General features: G+C 36.8%; 1 protein-coding gene across 2 annotated transcripts in view; it reads right to left on the bottom strand.

The window, feature by feature from the left end:
• Positions 1-14,621, bottom strand: part of RYK (receptor like tyrosine kinase) — a 677,262-nt gene extending 662,641 nt beyond the window's left edge. For both annotated transcript variants that reach the window (XM_053709793.1, XM_053709795.1), the window contains exon 1: positions 14,234-14,621. In XM_053709793.1, the coding sequence (XP_053565768.1) occupies positions 14,234-14,405 (172 nt within the window). In that variant the 5' untranslated portion in view covers positions 14,406-14,621. The remainder of the gene's footprint in view (positions 1-14,233) is intronic.
• Between the last annotated feature and the right edge of the window lie 297 nt (positions 14,622-14,918).

The raw sequence follows: 14,918 nt of genomic DNA, 5'->3' as shown, positions 1-14,918 counted from the left end.
GGGCATTTTGTCTATCTAGAAGATCTCACATATTCTTAGTTTTGCAGTTCTCAAAACTGTGAATTTGTTTCTGCAGAAATAACATGCTTCCTGAGCCTCCCTCAAAGCATAGCTTCAACTGACATTGAGCGTTTTATGTTTACATGTTCATTTTCAAGTGCCCCATACATTGTAAATTGAAGTGTGGTTTTATTTAAGTCCTATGAAATAAATAAAACAGAGCACACTAAACATTTCTTCAAACTAGTTATAGCATTTCCACAAAACAGATACTTTCAAGGCAATTATTGAACAGTGTATTGACATACATGCTTCGATAAGTAAAACCACAGAAAACAAGCTAATGGAATATGTAACAATGAATAATAGTACTGACATTTTTTGTTTGTATTATAGTGCAGGGTTTTTTTAAACTTCAAACAAAGCTTGTCAAATCTATTGAAAATCTGGAAGCCAGACAATTATGGGTAATCATATGATACAACTCCTTGATTATCCATGTGTGTTCAAGTCAAGTGAGAGTTAATTGCTGAATAACTCACAGCAGCACTATACTCACAGGAAATTTCAAGGGCAAACCTGGACTGCGCAGGATTTTCAGAACCATGCAAGTTTTCAAACAAGTAATTTCGTTGAAACCAAGAACAGACACTGCTCAGATACTTTGCCATAAGACTTGAGGCCAACTTTATATATCACAATCTGTTGTCATGGCATACTTAAACAGCACATATTCTGCCTTACAACGCATGCAAGCTAAATAGACACACACAGCAGTGTGCAGAATATGCCAAAGCCAGTAATGTCTAGAGAAAAACATGCACACATTTATATACAAACAGAATGCCAAGCACATTTAGGACTGCTACTCCCAAGGTTGAACAGAAGTGCATCTCTTACGAATAGGCAAAGTGTAGCTATCAGTCCAGCACCTACGTTTTTCCAAGACTAGGAAACTTTCCCAAGTGTCAGGGCCCATTTTCTATATGATGCTGGTGTCCAGGTAGGTGAACCATGCCTAGGCAAAGTAAAAGTGATAAATGCATGCACACAGCCTACATGCATATTCTCAAAGGGTTATCTATGCAAAATACTTATCACAAACATTTAAACATTTTTTCTAAAAATCATACTGCAAAAAATGCTTAAGAATTATAAATTAATTTTAGAAGTGCATTTCATGGTCACTATAAAATGAATCTATAATAATGTGAATTCACTCTATCCAGACTTTAAAACCAGTCTTTAAAAGCTGACATACTGTACAGATGCCACATGACAGACCTTCCTTACAACTGTTCTCTTACAGCAACCATGCCAATCAGGGATGGCATTTGTGCTCAGCCATCAATCACTACTGCGTTCATGAACACCACAGTATTGCCAAACCAGGGCTGACATTAACTAGTATTTGTGGGTATATACACACTATAATTACATATACACACACACATACATATATATATATATATATATATATATATATATATATATATATATATATATATATATATATATATATATATATATACACACACATACATATATATATATACACACACATATACAGGGAGTGCAGAATTATTAGGCAAGTTGTATTTTTGAGGATTAATTTTATTATTGAACAACAACCATGTTCTCAATGAACCCAAAAAACTCATTAATATCAAAGCTGAATAGTTTTGGAAGTAGTTTTTAGTTTGTTTTTAGTTATAGCTATTTTAGGGGGATATCTGTGTGTGCAGGTGACTATTACTGTGCATAATTATTAGGCAACTTAACAAAAAACAAATATATACCCATTTTAGGGATGCACCGAAATTTCGGCCGCAGAAAGTTTCGGCCGAAAATGGCATATTTTGTTATTTCGGTTTTCGGGTTTTTTTGCCTTTCATTTTCGGTAAAATTATTGTGTAGCATATTTCAAATTTGATGCCAGCCTAGAGCTGCTGTTTGAGTTCTTTACTTGACTTACTGTTTTCCACATAATAATAGTTTTCCAGGACTATACTTTATTTTGATAATTGGTAACAAAACAAAAACGGTTAAATCTGATTCTGTTACACAGAACTAAATAAAGAATAATACTAGTGATGTACCAAAATGTGGGCCACCGAAAATGTGCAATTCCAATTTCGGCCCAAAGAGGACCAAAATGGCTAAAAATGTACAGCCCTCCCCTGTTCTATTGAGTTACATGTCTATCCTTAGTATAAGGTGAGCAGCACAGCACTGGCATGGTACACAGAGCACACACATAAGTACCATTACATGATGATATTTGAAACCAGCAGAGCCCCCTTTTTTTTTTTTTTTTTTTTTTTTTAAATAAGGAAACCAAAGTTCTGAATAGTGAATACAGTAATCAAAGGAGGATAAGTAACATGTTTATAAACACTTGATATTATCAGACACAGCCCTAAGCACACACAGTGAGTATCTATAAGCCTTATATAAAGTGCTCATACATCAGCCTCTTGTGCATAGACATTCTATCCGCCTGAGGCAAATATGCGTGCACACTATATATGCATAAGTCCCAAGCTCGCACACAGTTCGTACAAATTAACACCCACCAGTCAGTGTATACAAAAAAAGCACAGTAACTTTCTATAACCACCTTGCACGTAAGGTTGTAGCTAAGTCCGGTGGTCCTGGTGATAGGTGACAGGCAGACTCCATTTGGGGCTTCGGGCATCTCTGATGAAGCGCATTTGCGAATGCGCAAAACGCGTCAGATTTTGAGTGTACCTGGCTTACCTATACCTGTATCCAAATAAATTGATGGATATACTCTAAAGACCCAGCGAGCTTTCTTTTTCCTCATCTTGTACCCAAAAACAAAACACATGTCCACCTCGTATTGTTGTCTGGCTATAACCAAGCTCTCCCTTATAGAGCTCCAGTTTCACTGCAGATCACTCCCTACGGTACAAGTGACCATGTCCATTTGTTGGAGCTTTCCCGCCTACAAGCTCTCTCAGCTACACACACACACACACACACACTGTAGTTAAAGAAAAAAGCAATTTCAGTTTCGTTTCGGTTTTCGGCCAGGGGCATCCTGAATTTTCGGTATCTGTTTCAGTCCAGAATTTTCATTTCGGTGCATCCCTAACCCATTTCAATTATTTTTTTTTACCAGTGAAACCAAAATCTCAACATTCACAAATATACATTTCTGACATTCAAAAACAAAACAAAAACAAATCAGTGACCAATATAGCCACCTTTCTTTGCAAGGACACTCAAAAGCCTGCCATCCATGGATTCTGTCAGTGTTTTGATCTGTTCACCATCAACATTGCATGCAGCAGCAACCACAGCCTCCCAGACACTGTTCAGAGAGGTGTACTGTTTTCCCTCCTTGTAAATCTCACATTTGATGATGGACCACAGGTTCTCAATGGGGTTCAGATCAGGTGAACAAGGAGGCCATGTCATTAGATTTTCTTCTTTTATACCCTTTCTTGCCAGCCACGCTGTGGAGTACTTGGACGCGTGTGATGGAGCATTGTCCTGCATGAAAATCATGTTTTTCTTGAAGGATGCAGACTTCTTCCTGTACCACCGCTTGAAGAAGGTGTCTTCCAGAAACTGGCAGTAGGACTGGGAGTTGAGCTTGACTCCATCCTCAACCCGAAAAGGCCCCACAAGCTCATCTTTGATGATACCAGCCCAAACCAGTACTCCACCTCCACCTTGCTGGCATCTGAGTCGGACTGGAGCTCTCTGCCCTTTACCAATCCAGCCACGGGCCCATCCATCTGGCCCATCAAGACTCACTCATTTCATCAGTCCATAAAACCTTAGAAAAATCAGTCTTGAGATATTTCTTGGCCCAGTCTTGACGTTTCAGCTTGTGTGTCTTGTTCAGTGGTGGTCGTCTTTCAGCCTTTCTTACCTTGGCCATGTCTGAGTATTGCACACCTTGTGCTTTTGGGCACTCCAGTGATCTTGCAGCTCTGAAATATGGCCAAACTGGTGGCAAGTGGCATCTTGGCAGCTGCACGCTTGACTTTTCTCAGTTCATGGGCAGTTATTTTGCGCCTCGGTTTTTCCACACGCTTCTTGCGACCCTGTTGACTATTTTGAATGAAACGCTTGATTGTTCGATGATCACACTTCAGAAGCAATTTTAAGAGTGCTGCCTCCCTCTGCAAGATATCTCACTATTTTTGACTTTTCTGAGCCTGTCAAGTCCTTCTTTTGACCCATTTTGCCAAAGGAAAGGAAGTTGCCTAATAATTATGCACACCTGATATAGGGTGTTGATGTCATTAGACCACACCCCTTCTCATTACAGAGATGCACATCACCTAATATGCTTAATTGGTAGTAGGCTTTCGAGCCTATACAGCTTGGAGTAAGACAACATGCATAAAGAGGATGATGTGGTCAAAATACTCATTTGCCTAATAATTCTGCACTCCCTGTATATATGTGTATATATATATATATATATATATATATATATATATATATATATATATATATATATATATATATATATATATATATATATATACACACAGTTGTGCTCATAAGTTTACATACCCTTGCAGAATTTATTATTTCTTTGCCATTTTTCAGAGAATATGAATGATAACACAAAAACGTTTCTTTCACTCATGGTTAGTGTTTGACTAAAGTCATTTATTATCAACTGTGTTTACTCTTTTTAAATCATAATGACAACAGAAACTACCCAAATGACCCTGATCAAAAGTTTACATACCCTGGTGATTTTGGCCTGATAACATGCACACAAGTTGACACAAAGGGGTTTGAATGGCTATAAAAAGGTAACCATCCTCACCTGTGATCTGTTTGCTTGTAATTAGTGTGTGTGTATAAAAATGTCAATGAGTTTCTGGACTCCTGATAGACCCTTGCATCTTTCATCCAGTGCTGCACTGACGTTTCTGGATTCTGAGTCATGGGGAAAGCAAAAGAATTATCAAAGAATCCGCAGGAAAAGGTAGTAGAACTGTATAAAAGAGGAAAGGGATATAAAAAGATATCCAAGGAATTGAGAATGCCAATCAGCAGTGTTCAAACTCTAATCAAGAAGTAAAAAAATGAGGGGTTCTGTTGAAACCAAACCACGGTCAGATAGACCAACTAGAACTTCAGCCACAACTGCCAGGAAAACCCACAAATAACTTCAGGTGAAATACAGGACTCTCTGAAAACATGTGGTGTGGCTGTTTCAAGATGCACAATAAGGAGACACTTGAAGAAAGATGGGCTGCATGGTCGAGTCGCCAGAAGAAAACCATTACTACACAAATGCCACAAAGTATCCCGCTTACAATACGTCAAACAGCACAGACACAAGCCTCAAACCTTCTGGCACTAAGTCATTTGGAGTGATGAGACCAAAATTGAGCTTTTTGGCCACAACAATAAACGCTACATTTGGAGAGGAGTCAACAAGGCCTATGATGAAAAGGTACACCATTTCTACTGTGAAACACGAAGGTGGATCGCTGATGTTTTGCGGATGTGTGAGCTACAAAAGGCATAGGAAATTTGGTCAGAATTGATGGCAAGATGAATGCAGTATGTTATCAAAAATACTAGAGGAAAACTTGCATTCATCAGCCAGGAAGCTGCGCATGGGACGTACTTGGACATTCCAACATGACAATGATCCTAAACACAAATAAAAGGCCAAGTCGACCTGTCATTGGCTACAGCAGAATAAAGTAAAGGTTCTGGAGTGGTCATCTTAGTCTCCTAACCTCAAAATCATTGAGCCACTCTGGGGAGATCTCAAACGTGCAGTTCATGCAAGACAGCCCAAGAATTTACAGGAACTGGAGGCTTTTTGCCTGGAAGAATGGATAGCTTTACCATCTGAGAAGATAAAGAGCCTCATCCACAAATACCACAAAAGACTTCAATATGTCATTGGTGTTAAAGGGGGCAATACACGGTATTAAGAACTGGGGTATGTAAACTTTTGATCAGTGTCATTTGGGTCGTTTCTGTTGATTTATAATAAATGGCTTTAGCCAAACATTAACCATGAGTGAAAAAAGTTTTTGTTTTATTCATATTCTCTGAAAAAAGGCCAAGAAACCAAATTCTGCCAGGGTATGTAAACTTATGAGCACAAATTATATATCCCACTTTCCAGCCCCCTGTATCGTGTCATAATAAGACTGTGCAAAATTTGATAACAGAAGTAAATTGAAAAGGTGTCTTAAAACTGCATGCTCTATCTAAAAAAATGAATGGTCATGTGGCAGTTTCAAGGGGACCGCCTCCGTCACAGCGGTAAGTACAAACACAAAGTAAAGAAGTACACCCCACTCTAAAAGCAAGCCTCTCCAAAGCCAGTTGTAATAAAACATAAAAAATGTATTCGTTCATTTAAAAACATAGGATCCTAGTAAAAGTATACAAAACAGTGAACACTTGTAGCAAGCCGCATTTCCTTCTCTTTATGTGTATCAGTGTTAATTTTGACGGCAAATTTCAATTTAGTCTTAGTTTTAGTCTTTTGACTAAAATGCCATTTTAGTTTTAGTCGTATTTTAGTCATTTGAATTGTTTTAGTTTTAGTCTAGTTTTAGTCGACTGAATTTTCAGTATATTTTATAGTTGACTAAATCCCAGTAGATTTTAGTCAACTAAAATCTAAGGGGTTTAGTTAAAGTGTAATGCGTTATTTAAGCATTTCTCTATCATTTGCAAACTGATTACATACTCCAGGAGTAAACATAATATCTGTTAATATTTATGGTATTAAGGTTCAAACATGCAATATAGACACAGATTTAGCCGTTGTGATATGTAACATCTTTATTAAACTTACAATTAAATAAAACCAAGTTTCATAAAAAAACAGAAGTGCAACTTTAAAATATAAAAAAAAAAACCTGTAAACTGTATTGGCTAAATTGAACATATTACCCAATATAAAACCTTTAACAGTTCTCTGTTAATAATTAAAACAAGTATCAAGTAACTCAACACAACAAAAAGTTTCTGCAGATAGCACAGGCACAGCATAACTTAAACCCATACTTGTGGGTTATGCTTATTTCTATAGGAAGAATCAATTGATTGTTCACAGATTCGAAAAAGTTTCGGCAACGATATTAGCACTGCTCTAGAACTTCCAAACTCATGATATACTCCTGGAGTAAAGGTTTATTAACCTGTTTTTATTTATGGTATTAAGGTTTGAACATGCAATACAGATTTAACTGTTGTGGTATATATTTATCTTAAAATTTAATACAATTAAGTTTCGTAAATTTTACAAAAGAGCAGTAATTAGATATGGATTGATTATAACAACTTGCATAAAATGTTTTTGTCAGCAAATTTTTATTTAGTTTTAGTCATAGTCTTTTGACTAAAATGTCATTTTGATTTAGTTTTAGTCATAGTCTTTTGACTAAAATGTCATTTTAGTTTTAGTCGTATTTTAGTCATCAGAATTTCTTTAGTTTTATAGTCATTTTAGTCTAGTTTTAGTCGACGAAATTAACACTGATGTGTATGATATCTTTTTTTTGAGCAAATGTTTGCTAATGGTTGAAAGGCATTTCATTGCTTATGTTTTATTTTACATAATTTCTTTATCACGTTATACAGTTATAAAAAAAAAAAAAAATGAAAGTGCGATGTTTTGATGATGTTCTAGGGCCAAAGCCCCTTCCCTCAGAACAATCTGAGTGTCCTTACAAGCAAAGTTCAAAACAAAAGAAAAATCAAAAGAAAACAGTAGAGTCTACTTATAAATCTGACTCTAAAAAACACAGCAGCAAACTCCCTTAGCATATATGAAGCAGAGAACATGCAAAAAAGAAATGCTTTAAGTTATGTTAAAAGTGCAATAAAGAAAATGCTATATGCCCCTTTAAGCCCTGGTTTAACACCCACTTGAAAAAAAAAAAAAGAAAAAAAGAAAAAAAAGGCCAGGGCATGTGATAAACACAGTATCTTATTCCATGCATTTAATTTAAAATCAGTGATTGGCAACCATGGTTTCAGGACACAAATTTTTCACAAAAGTATTTTACTTATTCTAAGTAAATGTTACACACCAGCCTTTGCCAGCCGCAACTAAACTGTAAGGGCTAGTACCCCCAAATACCATCAACAGATGCCCCTGTAGCACTGTCTTCATGAGCATCCAATTCCTTTTGTCTCCCAGCTGCCTTTGCCTACAGGGCTGTCCCTTCTCTCAAGCATTCTACACTTGCGCGTGATTATTCGTGGCTGTACCGGTGCTCTTTATTGGGGAGGACTTCCTGCAGAAGCTGCTGTAGGTCATCATCCTATGCAGCACGTTTTTTCTTTTTAACAGCTTACCGACTAGCCGCCAATGGATATACAGTCTCCAGCACTATCGCTGTTCCCTAGTGCAGGCCATCCTAATACTTCTTGTCAGTTTTGTCAACCACTGCCTGGAGGCACTTGGGGAGGTGATTGCTCACAGGCTGCTGGTATTCGTACCATTCTTTGCTGGAGCTCCTGTCCGGTATGCGGTGTATAGGATAAGAAACTAAAAACGTAACTAGTACACAGACAGAGAAATGGAGCAGATCCACAGAGGATGTCCGTAATCATTAGTGCCTCTCAGTACAGACTCAGGCAGGCAGAAATTTGGTATGCATGGTTGCTGGGGCAGAGGAGAGCTTCATACTTTGGGCTGGTTCCTAGATTTTAAAGATATCTAATCGAGCACCGTTACAAACTCAGCAGAACTAAGAAAAACAACTTTCAGAGTTAAAATTGACAGTCTACTCCAGAATTATTATCGTTTAAAAAGATAGATAATAAATTTTACACATTCCCCAGTTTTGCATAACCAACACTGTTATATTAATAGACTTTATACCGCTGTATCTGGTTTCTAAGCCTCTGCAGACTGCCCCTTATCTAAGTTCTTTTAACAGACATGCATTAAGCCAATATGTGATGACTCTTAAATAACTCCACTGGAGTGAGCACAATGTTATCTATATGAGAAACATGAGCTAGCAGTGTCCAACTGTCAAAATGCAGAGATAACAGACAGCTTAATGGCTTAGAAATTACAATATGAGCCTAACTAGGTTAAGCTTTCCACAAAGAATACCAAGAGAGCAAAGCAAATTTGATGATAAAAGTAAGTTGGAAAGTTGTTTAAAATTGCATGCCCTGTTGGAATCAAGAAAGTTTTAAGGGACACTCAAGTCAAAATTAAAAACTTTAATTATTCAGATAAAGCATGCAATTTTTAACAACTTTCAAATTTACTTCCATTAACAAAATGTGCACAGTCTTTTTATATTTACACATTTTAGTCACCAGCTCCTACTGAGAATGTGCAAGAATTCACAGAATAAAACGTGTATGTATTTGTGATTAGCTGATGGCTGTCACATGGTACGGGGGGGTGGGAGTGGAAAGACAAATTAAAATGGTCAGGAAAAAAACAAACAAAAAAAAAAACATACTACTGCATTGTCTTTTTATCATGCATTTGTTGATTATGCAAATCTACTGCGTTTACTGGTTCTTTAATTATGACTAGACTGTCCCTTTAAATTATAGGAAAAAAATTAAGTATACTGTAAAGTTTTTAACTACAAATAATTAAACATTTTATATTACAAATCGCATACTATTTAAAGGGACACTGTAGTCAGAAATTAAATTCAAATAACATTGTAGTATAGTTATAAATTTTCTATTTTCTAATGTATATAATTTTTTCCAAAGATGGCATGTTTCTGAACTACTGCGCATGCGCGAGTTAGCGCGGCGTCAGAGGAAACGTCACCATCTGCAGTAGAATAAGGCAAGTCGAATCTATCAGCAGCAGTCGAGTGAGCTGCACACATAACGTAAGTACATAGCTTAAGATCGCATCCAGAATCGCCCTAGAGTAAACGAGCAAACAATACTTATTTTGGAAACAGTCATGAATAATTTTATTTAGATATATTATAATTTATAACGTTTCTATATTACGCAGAAAGTCTGGATAACAGATTGAATAGATTTTTGCCTCCAATGCGCAAGCGTAAAATGTAAATAGAAGTGGGTAACTTCGGCTTCTGGTATTAGAAATGCGCAATTTAGCCGAATTGATGCGCAGGCTTATTAGGAACGATTATGGTGATAATGATATGCATAGGATCAAAATGTAATTTGTTAATGATTTTATACACACAATGCCGAAACCGGTGGGCTGGAAAAGGCGACGTCATGGCCGGGTAATATTTATTAAAAATATAAGGTTTGTAAGCTTCGTTTTTTAGAAAATATAGGTTACTACCTTTAAATAGATCATTATTATATAAAATGTTACTAGTGTGTAATGAAAAAAGAAAAAAACTGTAATCCTTTAATATCAATTAAAACATTTTTTAAAAAAAACAAAAGCATACAATTTTAAACAACTTTCCAATTTAATATTATCTAATTTGCTTTTATCTTCTAGCAATCCTTTGTTGAAAAGCATACTTAGGTAGGCTCAGAAGCAGAAATGAACTATTGGGAGGTAGCAGCAGACATGTGCCTTTTGTCATTGGTTCATCCATTAAGTTCAGCTAGCTCCCAGTAGTGCAAAGTATTCTGTAAGAATGAAGCAAATTTAGTAACGGAAATAAATTGGAAAGATAAAGGTTGGGTGTTTATACACTAAAAAGACCACCACAAAATGACACGTAGCTCCCTGTAAAAGGAAAGTATGGCTCTACTCAAAACCAAAAAGGTGCATGAAAGTCAAAATAGAACTCTCATGATTCAGACAAAGCATGTAATTTTTTTTTTAGACAATTAAATTCCCTTCTTATATCTCAAAATGCTTTCTTATTGTGGTATCCTTTGTTGAAAAGCATATGTACATAAGCTCAGCAGCAGCAATGCACTACTGGGAGCTAGATGGCAATTGGTAGCTACACATGTTTGTCTCATGACACTGGCACATCAGATGCATTCAGCTAGCTTCCAGTAGTGCATTGATGCACCCCCTTAGCAGGTTAAACACATTTGTATTATTGCACTATTGTTTGCATAACTAGTTCTAATAGAGCATTTTCATTTTGCACTTAAATGTCCCTTTAACTATAAAAAGAAGTCTCCTGCACAGATTAATGTGAACCCAAACCAACAATTAGCCATGCAGTTTTCATGACTAAATGAGCAAGATATTTATATTTCAGCATGTAAAAATTGATCTGCCTTCATAAATTTACATTGTAATTCTCTTTGGGTCAACACATTTGTGTAAAATGTAAGAACCAGTACAAATATTTAGGAGCCAGACAATGGTATTTGTATATAGATAGATGGAGAATAACCCAAAACGGTATGAGCCAGGAGTAAAAGTCTAGGAGCCAGTGGTTCCCTGGCTCCTGGGTTTGTCAAGCCCTGTTTATGTTACAAAGGGCAGGTAGGATAGGATACAGAAGAGGAGTCAACAAAGCCAGCAAACAGCAAGAATATTGTGAACCAGATTTAATAAGCTAGTGAATGAGTTTTATAAACATAGGCAGAATAACCCAAAATTATAAACCAGCATCATAATTTTACACACCATTGCCCAATGGCTCCCATAATTGATCTAACCCTATCTTACCATATGGTAAGGTTTAGAAAGAGAATAATTTTAAAAAAAGTTTAAAGGGATATTAAACCCAAAAAATATCTTTCATAATTCAGAAAGAAAATACTATTTTAAAAAAAGTTCCAATTTACTTTTATTATATAATTTGTTTCATTTTTCAGATATCCTTTGTTGAAGGAATAGCAATGCACATGGGTGAGCCAATCAAACAAGGTATCTATGTGCAGTCACCAATCAGCAGCTACTGAGTCTATCTAGATGTGCTTTTAAGCAAAGGATATCAAGAAAATTAAGCATATTAGATAATAGAAGTAAATTAGAAAGTTGTTTAAAATTGCATGTTCTTTCTAAATCTTGAAAGAAAAATTATGGGTTTAATGTCCCTTTAAGTTCTTAGAATGCATCAATCACATAGTTAAAGGTCAGATCCGGAGTGGCAATACACTGTTTATCCTACTCTAAGCTGAAGACACTCATTGATTGATGGCTAACGCTTAATAGACCAGTAGAGCTTTGCTGGCCCATGGCTCACATTAACTGTGTGTTAAACCCATTTGCAATTAAACACACAGGATAATAAGAAAATACTGTAATGAAATAATCCATTCGATCATTTTCTCAATTAATATTATTATTGGTTATTTGTAGAACGCCAACAGAATTGCAGCGTCATATCCCTTTAAAACACCTAAATCACTAGCTTGCACATTTCACCATAAAATGGAATAGGAAAATAAACACCAAACTTAGAACTGATTTTGATTTCTGTCCATTTGTGTATTATATTTCATTTTATTAACAGGAGGTTAACATTTTAATTCACATGCTTTAGAGAGTATATGTAAAGCAGCCCAGAAACATTGCTGTCAACATTTGAAATGTTAGGACAGGATACTTCCTAAATCCCCAGTGAAACCAATCACTGTAGTCTGTAAGCTCTTGTGAGCAGGGCCCTTCTGCTCCTATATTATTTTGATTTGCTTAGTCTATTTTATATATCAGTATTTTACCACAATATTTGTCACTATATACCCCTACATATTTACCCAGCAGCTCTATACAAATAAATGATAATTCACAAAAGCACTTCTAGTAAACACAAATTACCAATCTGCAGATCAACAGTTTAATGCCGGAGTGCCAAGACTATCTAAAAAGGTTCTGTTTTTGTAACACATATGATCTACTTTTGCAGGTGCACAAAGACATCAGAGCTTGCACATATGTGCTGAATTTCCTAATGTCGCTGAATCATAACTTACTCATTTAAAATTAGTTGTTTTTTTTTAAATGGGCAAGAATTTACACTGAAGACAAGATACATTTACAATGTTTTCATATTATCAGAGTCTACCTTTACCCTTAGTTTAATCAATACGTTCACGTAATGTGTAAGAGATCAGGACAAATCCTAGAAGCAATGACTCCTAGAAGTCTGTTTCTTTTTGCTCATTAAATGTTGTCTATGTTTGTACAAATACATTTAAACTAAATTGAGGTAAATAAATTAGTGTGAAATTTAGGAGACACCTGGATCTAGCCATGAGTCCGTGAATAACTTTGAAGAGGTGTATGAACAATTGAAATAAAAATTATATATATATATATATATAAAACCAGATTTTAGGGGTGGCTCATTGCCTTGTGTATTTTGCAATTGGTGCGTGTGTGATGCGAGATTATAGAGAATATATATATATATATATATATATATATATATATATATATATATATATATATATATACACACAAACTTATCTAGCTTCTAAATACTAGCTCCTGATTGTTACACATCCAGCAGTACCCCATTAATCAGAAACTCTAATAACAATGGCAAAAGGAGGTCCCTTCAAACTTAAAGTAGATACAAAAAAAGAAAATTTAGCATTACAACTTAAAGAATATTAGAATTAATGCTGATGACACTAGCTTCCCACAACCGATAGCTGTATTTTCACTGAACTTACACCACTAATCAACATGTTTGCCTTTGTAGACTCCAAAATCATTCAGAAGAATGACATCCTTAGGCACAGCATATGTTATGCCAGCGCAATGCTCAATAAGAGTGATGAAAATAGACGGATAGTACAATAGGTATTTTACTGCAATAATGCAAACACTGCTTTCAGACAGTATTCAAAACATACTAAGGTGTCCCTTTAATACACACTGTTGCAACAACGTGAGAAAATAAGATTAATTTGATGTAGCTTCACCTTCCTTCCTATGATGTAAAGCATTTTTTGGGACTACATTTTCTGTATGCATTACAGCCCTCTCTAGCAGCCAAGGGGTTAACACCTGGATAGCTAAAATGATACCCCAACAATACTAGTGCAGGGGTTTGCCAATGGAATAAGTACTATCATATGCCACTGTTACTACACATGGATCTTCAGGGCTTACAATCATTATACTCTTGTAAAAACTATCCAATATGCTGCTCACGCTGCTGCAAAGTAACCCACAAAGCAAGTTATCAAGAGATGGTCAGTGTGCCCCACAGCTTTTGAGTGCATTACTATGTCATGTGGGTGTGCTACAAGCCCCTTGCAAAACAGAAGACTCACACCTGGTACAGCTCCCATACCACAGCCCCTCAATCAGGGACTACCTGGGCCTCTTACCCCTTCCTCGACCCCCACTCACCGATAAGACGCCGCACCTCCTCCTCGCTCATGTACACGTTGAGTCCGGGCTCGCTTAGCGCTGCTGTGTGAGCCCTAGCTGCAGACACAAGGAGGAAAACAAATGACCACAGCCCGGGGCCCAACACGGTCCCCCTACTCCAACCCGGGGGGTCCGGGCCCCCGGGCAGCATTGCTCTCACAGGCCGTACTGAAGAAAATTGTCCCAGACCATCCCCGAGTCCTTAGCTCCTCCTTTTCTCCCGACGACACGTCCGCTCAGAAGCGGACAATCCAAGCACCACCGAATCTCGCGCCGTTACCCCGCGCTGCGACCCCTCACAATCCCCTCCAGGCGCGCACACCACAACAAGCACGCGCACTCTCAGCTCTCTATTCCTTGTCAGCTACCGTAGGACCATGGAAAATGGCACGCCCCTCTCCTCCCATTGCTCCTAGACTGGGTGTTTGTTTGGATTTTTTTTTTATTTCAACTAATCTTTATTGTCCAGACAGGTGGTGATAACAGATTCTATTTTAGTAGATTCAGATGCATTTCCCAATGTTTTTGGCTGTGTTACGTCAGCTACGTAGCCGAAAAGTTATTTTTAAAGAGTGCATTATTAGGAAATATGACATTTCTCTGAAGAATACAATTATTCGTGTTCCATTTTATCCACCAAGAGAGCTATGTGGGTTTTCTTTAT

This window comes from Bombina bombina, chromosome 4, assembly GCF_027579735.1.
Source record: "Bombina bombina isolate aBomBom1 chromosome 4, aBomBom1.pri, whole genome shotgun sequence".
NCBI classification, from domain to species: Eukaryota; Metazoa; Chordata; class Amphibia; order Anura; family Bombinatoridae; genus Bombina; species Bombina bombina.
The sequence above is the reverse complement of the archived record's forward strand: the minus strand, read 5'-3'. Positions and strand labels throughout refer to the sequence as shown.